General features: G+C 46.3%; 1 protein-coding gene across 1 annotated transcript; it reads left to right on the top strand.

The window, feature by feature from the left end:
* The first annotated feature begins 6,692 nt into the window (after positions 1–6,692).
* On the top strand, positions 6,693–17,846 carry CALM1 (calmodulin 1). The gene is made up of 6 exons (XM_044232149.1): positions 6,693–6,897; positions 9,761–9,791; positions 10,741–10,884; positions 13,234–13,340; positions 13,917–14,052; positions 14,238–17,846. The coding sequence occupies exons 1-6, from the start codon at positions 6,895–6,897 to the stop codon at positions 14,264–14,266; spliced, it is 450 nt and encodes a 149-aa protein (XP_044088084.1). The 5' UTR covers positions 6,693–6,894; the 3' UTR covers positions 14,267–17,846.
* Positions 17,847–17,936: the final 90 nt, after the last annotated feature.

The following is a 17,936-nucleotide window of genomic DNA, read 5'->3' on the forward strand; positions in this document are numbered from 1 at the left end:
TCACTGGCTCTGCTCTTCAGGCAAACTAAGTCACCCCAAAACATGCTATTGCAGCTTACCGTGGTGTGACCACATATCGCTCAGCTGAATAGTTGTCATTTAAAACCTGCTCAATGTCTATTTTTGTAAGGATGTCTTAGACCAGTTCTCTGGTTCGTCCCCAACTCTCGCACACACAAGAGTAATGAGAAGTTGGATGTTTAGATGTTGATTAAAGTGACTTGTACACTTGACTTTGGGATTAATAGGGAAAATGATGACTTAAGAATTTCCAAAATAAAATGACATAGAGAAAATGCTTCTTAGTGGGTCAGTTGCATTTACCAAAAAAACAAAACAAAAACAAAACAAAACAAAAACCCAAAATAGCAAAACCTGGTTGAATTTAGTGTAAACAACTAAAGCACAAAATGCTGTGATCTTATCCCATTGGGCATTTTAGAATCTGAATTCACATACTTGTTCCCTAAGTCTGTACAACCATTGGCTGCCTGTGACTTAAGAGCTCAGTGGGGGAAAGCACAGAGCTAATGAAGCCCAAGTCATGGGTCCAGACTTATTAATGGCCAATTATTTTGCTCTGTTCTCTATCCCTGACCCCAACTTGCTGTGTTGCATATTCATGACCTTGGTCACAAGGGTGGAACAGGCCAGAGAGGGAAGAGTGCAAATCCATCACCACAGCTACTAGCAAAACAAGCACCAGCCCTGTGCAAGGAGGGCAAGATGTCCTCTCCCCTACAAAGGAAAGCCTTTAAAAAAAAAAAAACAAAAAAAACCAAGAATGGGGCAAACATGCAAGGTGGATGGTGTTGCTTGGAAATATTGCACTTTAGACCATTAACTAAATATACTGGTGAACATGGCAGGCTGGAACATACCACAGGGCATTTAGTCTGGTTATGATTCACTCAAAATTATGGGACACAAAATCAACACATGCTAAAATCGATCATGTTTTTCTCCTGGTACAAGGGTTTGGCCTAACACCTGCTTATTGTGTTCTGATGGTCACATGTATTAAAATTTCAGTGTAATGCTAGAATTCTCCCTTTATTCTTTTCATAAGAGCCAGTCATGAAAGATCATACCTCCAAAACGCCGTAACGGCAAAGTTTAAAATGGAAAAATAAGGAGGTATTTTGTTTGTCGGTAGCGATAGTAAAGCTTTTATAATAGTAATCCTGTATGACATTTAATGAAATGTAAATCCACACACAAACAGCAAGAATCTGTTCCTGCTCATGGAGATGATTAGTGAGGCAGAGAATCCCAAATAGTAGATAATCATTAAAGTATTATGGGGTGGAGAAGGAGGGAGCTGGGGACAGTGAAGAGGGAGAGACAAGACTTCTTTCCTGTGCGAAAGCTCAGGGAGCTTCAGTCTAGCATTACAAATTTCTTGAAGAAAATCTTCTAACTATTCAGTTAGAAGATCCATGAAGGCAGCACTGACTATAGGTATATGCAGTGAATGAATTTAGACTGGATACTTTGTAAAAATCATCAAACCAACACTCTCATTCTTTCTCTCCCACCCTCAACCCCCACACCAAGAGTCATTTTCTCGAAAGAGTGTAATTTTCATGAAGGCAAGATCTATTTATTATCATTTGCAGTACTTCTGATGCCTAGAAGGGTGTGAGTATAAGAAATACTCAAATAGAGGGGCACCTGGGTGGCTCAGTGGGTTAAGCCTCTGTCTTCCGCTCAGGTCATGATCTCAGGGTCCTGGGATCGAGTCCCGCATCAGGCCCTCTGCTCAGCAGGGAGCCTGCTTCCCTCTCTCTCTCTCTCTCTCTCTGACTGACTCTCTCTCCGTCTACTTGTGAGCTCTCTCTGTCAAATAAATAAATAAAATCTTTAAAAAAAAAAAAACTCAAATAGAGAGGCAGAGAAAGAGGCAAAGGGAGAGGGAGAAACACATTCCCTGCTGAACAGAGAGCCTGATGTGGGACTTGATCCCAGGACCCTGAGATCATGATCCCAGACAATGGCAGAGGGTGAGGGAGAAGCAGACTCCTGGGTGAGCAGGGAGCCCAGCGTGGGCCTTGATCCCAGCAATCAGGTTCCCTCATCAGAAGGGAATCTGCTTCTCCCTTTGCCTCTCCTCCCCCTTCACCTGCTTGTGCTCTCTCTCTCACTGTTTCTCTTAAATAAACAAAAGGAATCTTTAAAAAAGGAAAAAAAAAAGAATTCAGTGATTCCTCACTTACATACAATCTCCAGTGCCCGTCCCAACAAATACCATCCTTAACCCCATCACCCATCTAGCCCATCCCCCATCCACCTCCCTCCATTAACCTTCAGCTTGTTCTCTATAGCTAAGAGTCTTGTATGGTTTGTTTCCCGGTCTCCTTTTTTTCTTTTCCCCCTTCCAATATGTTCATCTGTTTTCTTTCTTAAATTCCACATTTGATTGAAATCACATGGTATTTGTCTTTGACTGGCTTACTTCATTTAGCATAATACACTCTAGCTAAATCTATGTTGTTGCAAATGACACAATTTCATTTTTTTTGACGGCTGAGTAATATTTCATCGCATATACATTTACCACATCTTACAAAGTAAATGTTTTGCTTTGAGTTTTCTTTCACAAATACCCTGTTCCTTATGTAGGAGATGTAGCTATTACTACATTCCTATGAACTTATTTTACTTTCAAATCCTTGGGTAAGAAGTACTTATTTAGGGGCCCCCAGGTGGCTCAGTTGGTTGAACGTCTGCCTTTGCCTCAGGTCATGATCCCAGGGATTGAGTCCCATGTCAGGCTCTTTGCTCGGCAGAGAGTCGGCTTCTCACTCTCACTTTCCCTCTGCCTCCTTCGCTCTCCCTCTCTCTCACAAATAAATAAATAAAATCTTCAAAAAAAAATACTTCTTTTTTTGAAGATTTTATTTATTTATTTGATAGACAAAGATCACAAGTAGGCAGAGAGACAGGCGGAGAGAGAGGAAGGGAAGCAGGGAGCCCCATGCAGGACTCAATCCCAGGACCCCGGGATCATGACCTGAGCTGAAGGCAGAGGCTTTAACCCACTGAGCACCCAGGCGCCCCAAGAAGTATTTCTTTAAAAAACAAATTAAAATTTTTTTTTTAAAGATGTTATCTACCCATTTGACAGACAGAGATCACAAGTAGGCAGAGAAACAGGCAGAGAGAGAGGAGGAAGCAGGCTCTCCACGGACCAGAGAGCCCGATGCGGGGCTCGATTCCAGGACCCCGGGATCATGACCCAAGCCGAATGCAGAGGCCTTCACCCACTGAGCCACCCAGGCGCCACACAAATTTAAATTTTTTTGAAGATTTTAATTTTAAGTAATCTCCACACCCAATGTGGGGCTAGAAGTCATAACCCGGAGACTAAGAGTCACATGCTCTACCAGCCAGGCCCCCCTAAAAACAGATTTTAATCTTAATCTTTGTTCTTCCTCTCCAGAAAATTAAATTAAAAATAAATTCTATTAAATTACAGGAAATAGTTACAGTGTTATGTCCAAAAAGCTCGGAGCTAGATATTGGGGTTCTTCCACTTAAATTAGGAAAATCACTGAATCTCTTAGTGCCTATTTCTACATAAGGATAACAATACCTGCCTCATGGTTTGGGCAGGAGAATGAAATAATGCATTTAGCACAAGGGCTGGATGTAGTCAATGCTCAGCAGAAGATGTTTTCTTTCTTTCTTTTTTAAAGATTTATGTACCCATTTCAGAGAAAGAAAAAGGGGGAGAGAGAGGATGAGTGGGAGGGGCAGAGGGAGAGGGAGAGAGAATCTCAAGCAGGTTCCACACTGAGCCTGGAGCCCAGCATGGGGGCTCCATCTCTCAACCCTGAGATCATGACCTGAGCTGAAATCACGAGCTGGCCACTTAACTGACTGAGCCATCCAGACACCCCGAAAAATAAAACCTTTTTAAAAAAATTATGATAAAATGGCTTCTCAGCTTTTTGACTAAGATCAAGTGTGAAAATATTATTATTAAAAAAAAGAATCTAATCAAACCATAAGAGACTCTTCATCACAGGAAATAAACTGAGGGTTGCTGGAGGGGAAGTGAGTGGGGGGATGGAGTAACTGGGTGATGGACATGAGGAGGGCATGTGATATAATGAGCACTGGGGACTATAAAATACTGATGAATCACTAACCTCTACCTTTGAAACTAATAATACATTATATGTTAATTCATTGAATTTAAATAATAAAAAGTCTATTTGACTTTAATAAAAGCCTAGTGATCATCTAGGTAAAAGAATCTGCTTCATGAAATAGGCAGATCCTTCACATTGTGTATTTAAAGTTTTCAGATATTGATTTCTCTAATATATAATCCAATATTAGAGTCCCACACAAGGGTCTATGCTCTGTTTTATGCTCCATCTTTGACTCACAGTAAGATCTTGGGCAAGTCACTGACCTTCTCATATTTCAGTGTGTCAAACTAGCCAAAAAACTAAAGCATGACCTCACTACAAACCCAGTAGACTTGAAAGGTGAGATGTGCTTTGATACATTAAAGAATTATCAAAAGAGAACTTAAGCAAGTAAAGCCATATAAAGAATCAGAATTATGAATTTTATAATGAGTAAAATAATTCTAAAATATACAGTTTTTAGCAAGTAGCATCATGAAAAGTTTCAAAGCTTTTTATCTGGGTGAATTTGGTTAAATGACAGGGAGCAATATTATTTTCAAAATCATGGATTATAGCAATTTAACCAAAATAATTATAAGGAATGGAAGACAGAAGCTAATGAATCCTCAATAACTAAACACATTTCATTTCCAGGCCTTATTTCCCCTTACTTATACAATATGCACAGTATTTTAAAATGTATTTCATTAAGTACTATATGAAAAGAATACAAATTCCTTTAGAAATGAAGCAGTTTTAAGATGTATCTGGCCATTTAGACTTGTAACTCACCAGATTATTGAATATTCTTTAAATTGATTTCGTATTAGTCCCTTTCCCTCTATTTTCCTATTTCCAACTCTCCCACTCAGGTTCCCTGCCATGAGCAAGCACAAGATGAACAAGAAGAGGAAGAGGAGGAGGACGATGATGGTGATGATTGGCTGATTTGTGAAGTAAATAATGTCTTTTTAATCTGCAGAGAGAAGGCAACACCATTCCCTGGCTTGCTGTTGCAGCCTCTCTTTAAACTGATCAGCAGGTTCACCCTTTCTGCAGCATTTCAGAAAGAACAGCAGTAAGAACAGTTAGACAGAGGTTATCCCAGAAGTCTTGTGGCATCTGCAATATGCCTGAACATTTTTCCTTTTTAAAAAACCTCTTTCTGCAAATTTTGTCAAAGCCGGAAGCAAACATCACCAAGGGGAGCCTTTTCTAGCAGAGTTTGTCAATTACACACTTTGCACATCTCTGAAAGAGTAAACAAATGATAAATTGCAACTGTTGCCCAGGCCCTGGAAACAAAAGATCAAATTCTCTGTGCTGCCTTGGCAAGAAAACTAACTGCAGCATTTTGTCAAGATTTTTACAAGTTCGGATTTCAAATTAATAACTGAAATTGCCCCTTTTCTAGTTTACAGAAAAACTGAAAACATTTATTAAAGATAAAATATTTTAAAGAGAGGAACAGAAACAAGATTATACATTAAAATAAAATCTAGTTCCATTGTAGAGACAACTTGCTGTTTGTTCCAGCTCTAATCTAGGGGATTCTAAGTGCCTGTTTTTTCCTTTTTTGTTTTTATGAATGAAGATCTGATCCCTCTTAGGACAGGGAAAATTAAGAAAAAACAGAAATCAAAGCTTGGGTTTAAGGTCTATGGAAGATTCACACGGGTACATTCATTTCAGTTAAGACCAGAGCCAGGATGAATAGTATTTTCTGTAGGAAACAAAACAGTTAAGGGAGAAATATTATTCAGGCATACAAAATATTCAGTGGAAACGTGAAAAAATTAAAAGAAGACTGGCTAAGCATATGAGCATGACACAGATTTAGCAACTTAGCGTATATAATGTTTCAGAAATTGCTTCAAATTTTTAAAAGAAGAAAGACATCTGACCAATTTCTTGCGAGAGGAAAACTGCTATGCCCCTTCCAGACACTCTCCAAGGCAGGGGAAGGTGTGCTGTCAATTCCTCTGTCCCCAGCTCCCCACGGACCTCCCCTGCCCCAGGACCTCCTGAAACATCCCGAAAGGAAGGTGGCCAGCTGGTGGCCAGCTGGAGACCCCGGGGCGCGGAGACCCCGGGGCGCGGAGCCCGCGGAACCCAGCTGCGCCAGGAGAAGGTGTAAAAGATGTGAAGTCCGGGGAGTGGGGGTGTCCCACAGGTGGAGGTGGGGCCGGGGTGAGAGGCGGATAGCTTCTCACGTCCAGGGCCGCCCAGGTCGGGGCTGTGGAGACACTCTGCCCTAATCCAGCCCCAGACAGGAGTCTCTGGGGATTCCTCGCTCCACTTGCTCCTGCGTCGGCCCCAGCCCCACGACCTCTCGCCTCTCAGCGAACCCGCCGCGTCCCGGGGCCCCAGGTTGGGCCCGCGGCAGGCGCGCCCGGGAGGAGAGAGACGGGAGGCGGGAGGCGGGAGGCGGGGCGCGACGGGGGCGAGGCCAACCGGGCGAGGCCCGGCCCTCCCAGCGCCGCTCGGAGCGAGCCGGCAGCGCCGTGGCGGAGGGATACGGAGCGCCGTATATATACCGCCGGGCGCAGCTCCGCACTTCGGCAGTGGTGCTGGGAGCCTCGCGGGCGCGGCGCCGTTACTCACAGTCGGGCGGCGGCAGCGGCACAGCGCTGAGCGCACATCGCGCCTTAGCAGCAGCAGCTACAGCAGCGGAGGCACCCCCCGCCGTCACAGCCCCTGCGCTGGTGCAGCCACCCTCGCTCCCTCTGCTCTTCTTCCCTTCGCTCGCACCATGGTAGGTCGGGAGTGGTAAACGGCGGCGTAGCAGCTGTCTGCCCATTTCTTCCCAAATTTTGAGTTGAGCGCCCCCCCCCTTTTTTTCGGTGTGGGTTTTTTTTTCCCTCTTTTCCGGGTGTTACGCAGCAGCTGCAGTTAAGGAGGACGCATTTTGGATTTGCATTTCGCTTTTTCGGCCAGGGTTTCTTAATTAAATTTTGGTCCCTCTTGGAGCTGGACTTGGCCGTGGGCTGTCCGCGGGCAGGGGCTCCGGCCGCAGCTGCACCGGGGCCTTCCGCATCCACCCCCTCCCCCAGCCCCGCACCACTGCATCCAGCGCGCCGCACCCGGGCTTCCCGCAGCGCTGCGCCTGGGCCGGGGCCCCGGGGGGCGGGGGAGCCGGGCGGGGCCGGGCACTCGATCCCTCCCCTGGGCCCCCCCCGCCGCCCTCCACCCTAGGCACAGAGGCGGGGGGTCGGGCTGGCTGCGGAGAATGAATGGGCCCGACCTAGCCGGTGGCGCACATTGCTTCGGCCCGGGCGTGGGGGGCGCAGTCCGCGTCCACCTCCTCCCCCACCCGACGACCCCGCTGGGTGCCCTGGCTCAGCAGCTATTCCTCCTCCCTCCCGGGGGGCGCGGCGCGGGCGTGGGCTGGGAAGGAAGGAGCCGGGGAAGGGTGGGGTGGGGGCAGGAAGGCGAGGGGTGGGGGGCGGAGAGGGCGGAAGCGGCGGGCCGGCCGCCCTGCGCCCGGGCGGGGCCCCGCCGTGTGGCCGGGGCTCGTGTCCCCATGTTTCGCACCCCTGCAGCCCCCCACCCAGTGCGGCAGTGAAGGCGTGCTTGATCCTCTGTACCCCGGAGGTCCCTTCCCGAGGGAGGCACTCGGCTCGAGCTAATTGGGGCGGGGGGGGGCGGGGGAGGAGGGAGCTGGCGCGCGGCTCGGTTTCCATTAGAGACGCAAAGTTTCTGCTCCGGTAGGAGGCGGCGGTGCGGCTCGCCGCCTGGGGGAGCAGAAGCGGGTGGGAGGCGCGGGGCGGGCTTGGCCCCCTCTCGCCGCGCGGTCCCGGAGCGGGGGTGGGAGTGTGGGGGGGTGATCCTGGCCAGGGAAGGGCGGTGCCCCCACCCTGGGGCTCCCTCGTCCCTCCGCATCCCGCCTGCTCTCGGGGCACGCATCCCTGCCTGGCCCCTCGCCACTTTGCAGTCCGCAGGGAGATGCCCTCCACGTTTCCGCTTTCTCTGCAGCCTCTAGATTGCCAGATGCGCCTGTGCGCCTGGCTGGGTGTGTTTTCTTCAGCCCCCTTCCTCTATGGGCGGGCTGGGCTGACATCACCCACAGCGCTTTCTGGCTTGGCGGGACGGGGAGATGGCTCCCGACAGGTTCAGAGCACCTTTGCCCTTTAGACCAGAGCGATTTGGGGGTGGGTATTTCTTTGTCGAGGAAGGCTGATGCTCTCGGAAAGCTCTCTTACCAGGAGAGTTTTGTGGTGAGGTGGGACTGTTCTTCCCGGTTAGGTGACAGCTTCTCGTTCGAGGTGTGGCAGGGCTTCCTGTGGTACAAAGACAGATGTTGTCCTGGCATTACATAAATCATCGTGTCTCCTTCATGCGATATAAAGAAAATCGCCTTCCGATGACTGGGGGAGAAAGGAAGGAAGACCTAATTCTAATTTGAAAAAATAAGTTTTCCCCCAAATCACTATATTGGAACACCGCACCTATTGGGAAAGTTTTCATTTAAGATCAGTGTAAACATAACGTGGTTAGCTTTCTATTAGGACTTGTTTTGTAACTGGCTTCCTTAGGTGTCCGTCATTAAAATAAAAATACTTATTAGCTCTCCTTGCATTCTGGAAGCTACTCCCTACTCCCTACTCCCCCCGCCCCAAGGTACAGGTCACAGGTTCCGTGTTGCAGGGACCAGACAAAACAAGTGCAAATAACCTGCGTGGCCATCACCACCTCAGTAAAGTGGCTTTATCCGAGCAGCTCTTCTGTCATCCTGAAAATTGGTGAATATTCTCTAGCAAAGTTAGTAGTTGCTCTTTTTCCAAAAAAGACATGGTAGAGACTCATAATTATTTCGTACCTTTGTGGTACTTCACGTTTGCGGTTTTGTAACAGCTCAGTAGTAGGATGGTTGCATTTTTTCCTGGCTTCTTTATCAAAGATAATTTGATTGAGGGCATCAGCCCTTACAAATGGGGGGGCTTTTCATAAATAACTGCCTAATTTAAATGGAAAAGCATTTATTGCATGGAAGTTGGTGGGGGTGAACCATTGCGGTATATTTATATTTTCCACTTAATTGTATTTCATAAAATAGATACTGAAGCCTGTTAATCCAACCCAAGGCCATTATGTAACGCCTGTTTGGAGATTTTGGAGCGCCCGCAGCAATGCGCAAGGTGCGCTAAAAGCCTGCCCCTGGCCGCGATCCTGGCGGTGGTGACAGCAGCCGTCAGGCTGGCATCCTCCGATGGAAGGGGGGACTGCGGTGTCCCTGGCGCAGTAGGTGGCGCTCTTCTTTCTCTGAGCTGGCTGCTGCCTCCGGTGTGGTGGGGCCTTTTGCCACTAGAGGTGCCATTTTTCAAATTATGAACTGACCCTTCCTCGTTAGACCTCAGAGTGCATTAGCCATTGGCTCAGCAAAGAAAACGTGAAGTGAAATGTCACTTCTTTGTCATCCTTTGTTTTTTCAAGTAGCATAAAGTGTTCCCTTTATTCTCATTGTTTTCATTTAGTGGCTAGCAGTTTCACGTGGTTGGCTTTTTTTTTTTTCAAAGAGTGATTTTTGAAAGGTCAATATCAAAAGTATAATTGGGAAAACTCTGCTGCTCTCCATCAGTGCTTGTGCACTGAGGTATACCTCTTCTTTCTTTATGTAGGCTGATCAGCTCACCGAAGAACAGATCGCTGGTAAGTTGATGACTTCAGGGGGTCCCCTTAGGCCAGAATGAGGCTTGACTCCTTTTGAATAACTTCTCTGACCCTTCCCTCCCACCCCCACCCCACTATAATTGGAACGGTTTCTTAAGAATTTATTTAAATGGAAGCAAGAAGCAGAAATATTTAGGTCAGGTGTTCATTCCTTGCCAGCATGTCAGGCCATGTGGAAGTGGAGCTGGGAATCCTTGTTCCACTCTGGCATGTTTGACTGGCTCATGCCGGTCGCGGCTTTGCATGTGGTGGGAGTGCCGGGAGCCTGCTGCTTACAGCGGAGTTCAGTATTCTTATGCTGCAGGTCTTTTCGTAATTTACCCTGAAGACTCGTGCTTGCTCTTTGAAAATACATGGGAATGGGTGGAAATGAGGGTTAGTTCTACTGTAATAATTGGAAAGGGAGTCAGTTTAGATTCTAGCTTTGATGATTCCTTTGAGGACTCTTGAGATGATTTCTCTTTAGGAAACCAGGGATGCCTTTGAAATAAGTGCCATATAGAGAGAACTCTGGTTCCCTGGGAGGGTGCATTTCTAATAACCCCTTCATGTTGCTGTGAAAGGCATTCCTGTGGCTGGAGCAGTTGAACTGGAAGGGGCCTTAGGGGAGCATGGGGACCAATCTTCACTTGTCAGATTGGACTGAGGACTAATTTAAGTGTGTTTTAAGTTTAGTTTTCTTTAAAAACGTGAGAGTACTGTGTGGTTTTATGGAACCAGTTACCAGGAGCAGTGTCTGCTTTATGGACTACGGAATGAAGGCTGTCCAATAGGACTGTTGTGGTCTTTTATTTCAGGAGATAAAGACGAGGCAACTTGTGATAAGTTGCAGACTTGGACGGTTTGCTTTGGCAAGCCCCAGGGAAGTGTGTGCTGTGGCCGGGTTGGGTAAAGACATTCATTCTAAAGGGTAAACTTCTGTTTTCAGAGTTCAAGGAAGCTTTCTCCCTATTTGACAAAGATGGCGACGGCACCATCACAACAAAGGAACTCGGAACTGTCATGAGGTCACTGGGTCAGAACCCAACAGAAGCCGAATTGCAGGATATGATCAACGAGGTGGATGCTGACGGTGAGGGCTCAGACCTATGAATGAGTGCCAGTGTTGCGTAATTCAAGTTCAGACATGTCACAAGATTGTCTTTCAGGTCCCCAGAGCAAAGCAAATGTGCAGCGATCCTTTTGGTGGTTGCCTGACGGCCGCTGACAATGAAAATAGAAGATTATGGGCCTGCCTTTGGCTGTGCTCACTGTCTAGAACGTTTCCTGGATCAGATCGGCATATTGTTCTTTTCTACTTGCCGTGACCTACAGCTCAGTCTTTTTTATCAACTGGCCCATGAGTCTCCACTGAGTCCTCTGGGGAAGTAAAAATAAAAAGCCATAGACCTTTTCTAAAAGCTGACTGTCTCCAAGAGGAGTGGGAAGTGAAATGGAAGGAGAGACCCTTAGACTTTAGTGTCGAGTTGAGTACAGCAGGAGTTGTAGATGTATTTATTACAGAGAATTTTTTTTTTTTTTAAGATTTTTACTTATTTATTTGACAGAGAGAGATCACAAGTAGGCAGAGAGGCAGGCAGAGAGAGAGGAGGAAGCAGGCTCCCTGCCGAGCAGAGAGCCCGATGCGGGACTCGATCCCAGGACCCTGAGATCATGACCCGAGCCGAAGGCAGCGGCTTAACCCACTGAGCCACCCAGGCGCCCCTATTACAGAGAATTTTGAGGGTCGTATAAAGTTTGGACATGGAGTGCTCGAAGACTGTGGGGAGTAGACTATAAAACCTAACAGAAGGGGAAGATGAGTAAAGTGCAGAGCAAGAAGGAATAAACAGTAGCCCTTGTAATGGGGTCACCAGTTGGTCACCGATTCTTCTGGACTCTAGAACAGTGGATAGTAACCTGCTACTGCTCACTTCTCTCAGGAAGCAGTTTTTGAGCATTTCCTTCTCAAAAAGCTGTCCTTTTGGAAACCATGTACATGCAGATAATGTATAACATCGTAGAACATGGGAAATTTTTTAAAATGAGCTAAGAATAAGCAATTTGGATCTAGATTATTTTCTAGACGATTGGCTTGAAAGTAACCTTTTAAACAAATGTGGTATCATAAAGTGATAAAGTAGAATTAAATTTGTCTGGTCATGCACATTGAAAAGCTGGGTGAGCTCTTTAACAAGTGGTTTCAGCCCATTTGAGCTACTTTGAAAAGAGTTTTTGTCCCTTTCAATGTTCCGGAAAAGGGGTACTTCAGAACTCCCTCTTGGTTGACTGCTAAGATGATTGGCCATCTGGGAACATGGGGTGGCCACTCCCTGTTTTATGGGAACTCTGGGAAATGGTACTTAGGGACTGGCAAAGTGTATTAGGCCCTTAGATTGTATGGAGCAAGGAAGGAGAAACTGACTCAGGCTACAGAATCTAGTAATGAATAAACGTAATGCCCAAGGGTGTCTGCTCTGCGTGGTTATGAGATAGCACTTCAAATAATTTACTTTGTCTTGTGTGAATATCATGATGGTTTAAAATTTTGGAGGCCAAAGGGATTTCTGAATCACTTTGATTTAAAGGTACTGGTGAAAATGAATATTTTAACCCAGGGCTTTTTCCCATTTAATTCTGTTTCCATTTAATTTAAGTTATACTGTTAATTGTTTCTGTCTTTGTGGGTGCTCGCCAACTCTTAGTTTTAGAGGGGAAGTTATTTAGAATACTGGCCGTAGAACAGGCTGTTCCGACCCAGTTACCTAAGTGGTAGTGGTCTGAGCTATGAAAACACTTCCGAGCCTTGCACTTACTGGGAAAGCAAAGATCCTGAGCTAGAGAAAAAAATGATTAGGTGACTTATCATCAGAATGTGGGCAGGAAATGGCTTCTGGAGAAGACTGTGATAATTTATGGTCTGTGGTATAAGAAAGTCTGTTTTTGCCCCCACTTCCATAATCCTTTTCTTCCATAAAACATTCTGTTGTACTGGCAGGCCAGTTCTGGGACTTGACCCAGGGTCACGAACCAAGGCAGAGGTAGGGCCAGGGGCTTACCCTCAGCCTGGGGTCGGGGGAGGGGGGGTGGGGAGATGTTGTCTCGAGGGCTTCCTGCAGGAATGGAAGGGTGCTGTAGGCCTTCTTTTGAACTGCACAACTGCCTTTAGTGGTCAGGAACCTCCACGTGCAGTTTCCTTTGCATCCTGAAGTGCTCTCCTGGGCGCTGATGACTAGTTTGGATTACATGAGTCATGTGAAATCCCTGCGAAGTATTTGAACAGTTGAGACTTACACATGGTTTAACCTCGTAAAATAAATAACTCAACCGGTTTGTCCGAGAGAGTCTTAACCCTTCTCTGCCGTGCTTTGAAGATGTTCCCCCCACTGGGGAGCATTGCCGGTTCATTTATTTTATGCGAGCTTTTGTTTTCTTATTTGAGGTAATGGCACCATTGACTTCCCGGAATTCTTGACTATGATGGCTAGAAAAATGAAAGATACAGACAGCGAAGAAGAAATTCGCGAGGCATTCCGAGTCTTTGACAAGGTAATCCTGCGTCTGAGTTGCAGCCTGTCCCGCTGCTTTGCCACCATTTCTGAAATACTTAGAACACTTACACTGAATTGCCTGGGCCTCTGTGGTGATCTTGCTTTGAAATAAGCTGACTTAGCTGCAGCAGCCTTAAATTAGGCGGGGGTGAGCATGATGATAAGCAGTGGGGAATTTTGAACCAAGCTTCTTGATTGCTGCTTTCGGTTCCTTAGTGTTTTTTGTTTTTTTTTTTTTTAAAGATTTCGTTTTATTTATTTGAGAGAGAGAGATAGTGAGAGAGAGCATGAGCGAGGAGAAGGTCAGAGAGCGAAGCAGACTCCCCATGGAGCTGGGAGCCTGATGTGGGACTCGATCCCGGGACTCCAGGATCACGCCCTGAGCTGGAGGCAGTCGTCCAACCAACTGCGCCACCCAGGCGTCCCATTCCTTAGTGTTTTCCAAGCCCCTGCATTTCGGTGCTGGCCGAGGGCATGCGCTTGGTGGCTTGGTGGGGGAACCGGAGCTGGGTGGCCTGTGCCCGTTGGGAAGCCCTCTCCGCCGCCCTCATTAGCAACTGCTTAATGTTCACAGGATGGCAACGGTTACATCAGTGCGGCAGAGCTTCGTCATGTCATGACCAACTTAGGGGAGAAACTAACAGATGAAGAAGTAGATGAAATGATCAGAGAAGCAGATATTGATGGAGACGGGCAAGTCAACTATGAAGGTAAAAACGCTGCATTAGTCTCTTCAGCTTAGTTTTGAACAGTCCTCCCTGTGGTATCTAGAAACAAGTTAACTGCTTCACGAGACCCTGATCTTTATTTATTTTATTTATGCGGAGTAGAGATGTTGTGTTCATTCAAACTGCTTTTGAAGATAACCACAAGTTATGATTGTTTGTCTTTTCAGAATTCGTACAGATGATGACTGCAAAATGAAGGCCTACTTTCAACTCCTTTCCCCCCCCCTTCTAGAAGAATCAAATTGAATCTTTTACTTACCTCTTGCAAAAAAAAAAAAAAAAGTTCATTTACTCATTCTGTTTCTATATAGCAAAACTGAATGTCAAAAGTACCTTCTGTCCACACACACAAAATCTGCATGTATTGGTTGGTGGTCCTGTCCCCTAAAGATCAAGCTACACATCAGTTTTACGACATAAATACTTGTCCTACCTTAATGATAAGGAAGCACCTAGTGGACTCCTCGCGGTTCCATTTGCTCATGATTAATACACTGGGCTGGCCAGTTTTTCATGCATGCAGCTTGACAATTGAGCACAGTCAGGCATTTGTATTAAAAACGAAAAATGAAAAAAATTGAAAACTTCTTCAAATGGGTTCTAGTTCAATTTGTTAGTATAAAATTGTCATAGCTGGTTTACTGAAAACAAACATTTTAAATTGGTTTACCTCAGGATGCTGTGCAGAGAAATGGGTGAAGGATAAGCTGTCTAGACGTAGCCCCACTTAGCAGGACGGCCCTCTCATACTTCTGGGTGCCCCCATCCTTGGTGACCATGACGCTCATCTGGGTGGCATGCCTCACATGTTGGTTTAGCGTTGTCCGCGTTGTCCTGGAGTGACATGGGTGTCAGGCTGTCACCATTCACACAAATTTAAAACAACAACAACAACAAAAAAACCTTTACCAAGGGAGCATCTTTGGACTCTCTGTTTTTAAAACCTCCTGAACCATGACTTGGAGCCAGCAGAGTAGGCTGGGGCTGTGGACTTCAGCACAGGCATCAACATTGCTGATCAAGGAATTACAATTTACGTCCATTCCAAGTTGTAAATGCTAGTCTTTTTTTTTTTTTTCCAATAAAAAAAGACCATTAACTTAAAGTGGTGTTAAATGCTTTGTAAAGCTGAGATCTCAACGGGGACAAGGCAATCGGAGGAGAGGTCAGTACCTTTAAAAGCCCGCAGCCCAGCATTGGGCTTCTTGCCCGCCCGCCCTCCCTCCCTCCCTCCTGACATCCCAGCACCAACCTCTGAGCCTGAGACCTTGCCTAAAACCGGGCAGATAGCAATTGCTTCATCCTATCTACGGACATGTAGGTCTACTTGTATTTTCACTGGGGGGGCGGGTGGGGGGGGAGTGAACCCTGTTTAACTTAATGATAATTCAGGCAGTGGCGCTCTTTAATGAAGGAAAAAAAAAACCACTTTTTCTCAAGCATGTACTTAGGGGTTCTTCTCAAATCGTGCTGCTGATTACCTGTTTTATGTAACTACTTGAGACCATCTGTGCAAAGAGACATGATTTAGTGTGTCTGTCTGTAATTTAATCCTTGCTGTGTGGTAGAAGCAGTAGTCCCTTCTAAGCCAGTCTTTCTGCCTAAAAGACACTACCGATCACCTTCGAGTCATGATTTTTAATTTATGATGATGACTTCCCTCAGCCTCCTTTTCCTTTTTTTTTTTTTTTTTCTTTCTTCCAAAGTTGACTTCGCTTCCTCCCTGCCTCCCCCCCCCCCCCACCCCCCAAGCAGAACTAAAGCTAGCCTCCAGCTTGAAAGTAAAACTCGAGCCTGGAGGGGATTTTGTGTCTAATTATAAACCTGTAACCAAAACTGAGATGCTGGTACTGGTCTTTGCAGTGGGATTGGTGTGCTTTAAAAACCCCTTTAAAGGAATATTGCGTCTAGTGCAGAACTCTTCTGAAATGTAGCCTGGATGTGCATTTGGTGTCTCCCCAGGAAGGAGAGTTGGGTTTTTGAGTGTCTGTGGGAGGTTTTAATTTGCCAGGGAACCACGGCAGGCTGCTTCCGAGGCAGCGAGAAGCTCTTGGCAGCCAGATGGGTGCGTTCGGGGCTGATTTTTAGAGACCCTTGGCTTCTCCCTCTCCTACTCCCTGTCTTTCTGGCGTTTTGCAGCTTGTTAGATTTCCTGCCAGAGGGACAGGTCAGAGCAGTGGAGAGGAGCCCGCCCATCTACTTCTGCCGTTGGTCCTTAGACTGGGTGGTTGTAGAGGAGACCTGGAGCTGGAGGGGACTTGTCAGATTCCCCGAATCTGGAAGGAACACCTTGGAGGTTCTTCAGGTGAGAGAGGGAGAACCGGGGGTTCCTGAGTGTTTCTTTTTGGGAGGCCACATGTTGACCCATCTCAGGCCTGTGTCCGATGGCTTCTTGGTAGTTTCAAAGAGAGTTGGGGGTAATTTAACTTTTTAAAACTTTGCCTTCTGTCTTAACTCTTCTGTCAAGTCTTTCTAGAAGCTGGGTGGGCTCCATTTTTGTGGTCCCACAGTCCTTCCGAAAAGACTGCTTTTGAAAAAACCAGATTCTTAACATGGCCAGCATCCTGTATGGGAAGCGAAGCCTTTCCCCCCCTGGGGAGTGCTGAGTCCCAACTTGGTGCAGGGGGCAGCCCGGTCCCAGGAGCTGTTTTCCCTCTGGCTTTTGAGGGGAAGACCAGCCCAGATCGGGTGTTTGCAGGCTGCAGCATGCGTTTGTGAGAGGAAATAGCCAGGTGTTGGGTCCGTACCCTTAAAAGTTGGTTAGCACCTCCCTGTAAACTCTTGCCCCTTACTTCTAACTGCTCTATAAATATATACATATATTTATATATATAAAGTGACTAGTTTAACTGGCATCCTGCTTGAGCCTGAGACTTGCCGTTAGAAACTGCTGAGTCCTTGGCAAGCACTTTCATAGTTTTGTTCTCCATCTGTCGGGGGTAGGTGTTGAGCGAGGCAAATGCATCTCGATGTTTCAGATGGGCTCTTGACGCACTCTTGCCAGGAAAGGCTTTTTCTGATTTTTAGACAAATGAATTTTTGCACACTTCAATTGGTGTCTTTCGGCAACTTAAAACACATTGAAAATTAGCTACTGTACATATTTTTATATTCTCTTTATAAATGCATGTCTGACTCCTACCTGTAACCTGTGTTGTGACAAGTGGCCGTCCAGTAGGCCTCCCGAGTGCCGCTGTGGCCCGTCAGCGTACCCGCGTATTACCAGCCCCGCAGCATACTGGGAACTTCTTCCTCAACAAAGAATGTAAATTTGGTCAAAAGTCTGCTCTTTGGTTTACTCGATTAATTTTAGACATTGGAATTAATTATTATATATCCAAACTACATTCCCCCTTTTGGCAGTGACGAGTTTCCACGAACGTGTCTTAACCTATCCCCTTCAGCTGGAAGTTAGTGTTTTTCTTTCTTTCCAATCCCTCGAGGTTGTCTTGTAGGAGACAGAAATCCTTCGCTGTCTGGATCCCTTGGAGTAAGAAGGTAGCGGCGCGGGTGGAGCGTGTGGTCTTTCTCCAGCTCTTGTGAGGTTCCTTAAACCACGTCCGTAGCAAAGATGGTGGTAGTCCTGGTAACAGAAGTTACCCTTCACCGTGGCAATTGGACAAGGAGATGTACTTGAACGTTTTCTGTAAATCTTGAGATAAACTGTTTGGAGATTTAACCACCTCTCTGATGGGGGACCAACTCTATGGAAATTGTAAATAAGTTTTATTTATAAACCTGGCACTGTATTCAATAAACATTTCTGCAGCCTTTCATCTCTAACTGTGAATGTGTAGGTTTTTAGCTCTGTGTATCCCCTGGTCCCTTCTGCCTGATGAACAAGGTACACCTGACCCCGGATGTAA

This window comes from Neovison vison, chromosome 13 (genome assembly GCF_020171115.1).
Source record: "Neovison vison isolate M4711 chromosome 13, ASM_NN_V1, whole genome shotgun sequence".
NCBI classification, from domain to species: Eukaryota; Metazoa; Chordata; class Mammalia; order Carnivora; family Mustelidae; genus Neogale; species Neogale vison.

Bases quoted from the DNA above. Each gene is read 5' to 3' on its own strand.
- CALM1 (XM_044232149.1), top strand. The intron at 10,885-13,233 runs GTGAGGGCTCAG...TTCTTATTTGAG, and splicing joins CAACGAGGTGGATGCTGACG to GTAATGGCACCATTGACTTC. The intron at 14,053-14,237 runs GTAAAAACGCTG...TTGTCTTTTCAG, and splicing joins CGGGCAAGTCAACTATGAAG to AATTCGTACAGATGATGACT.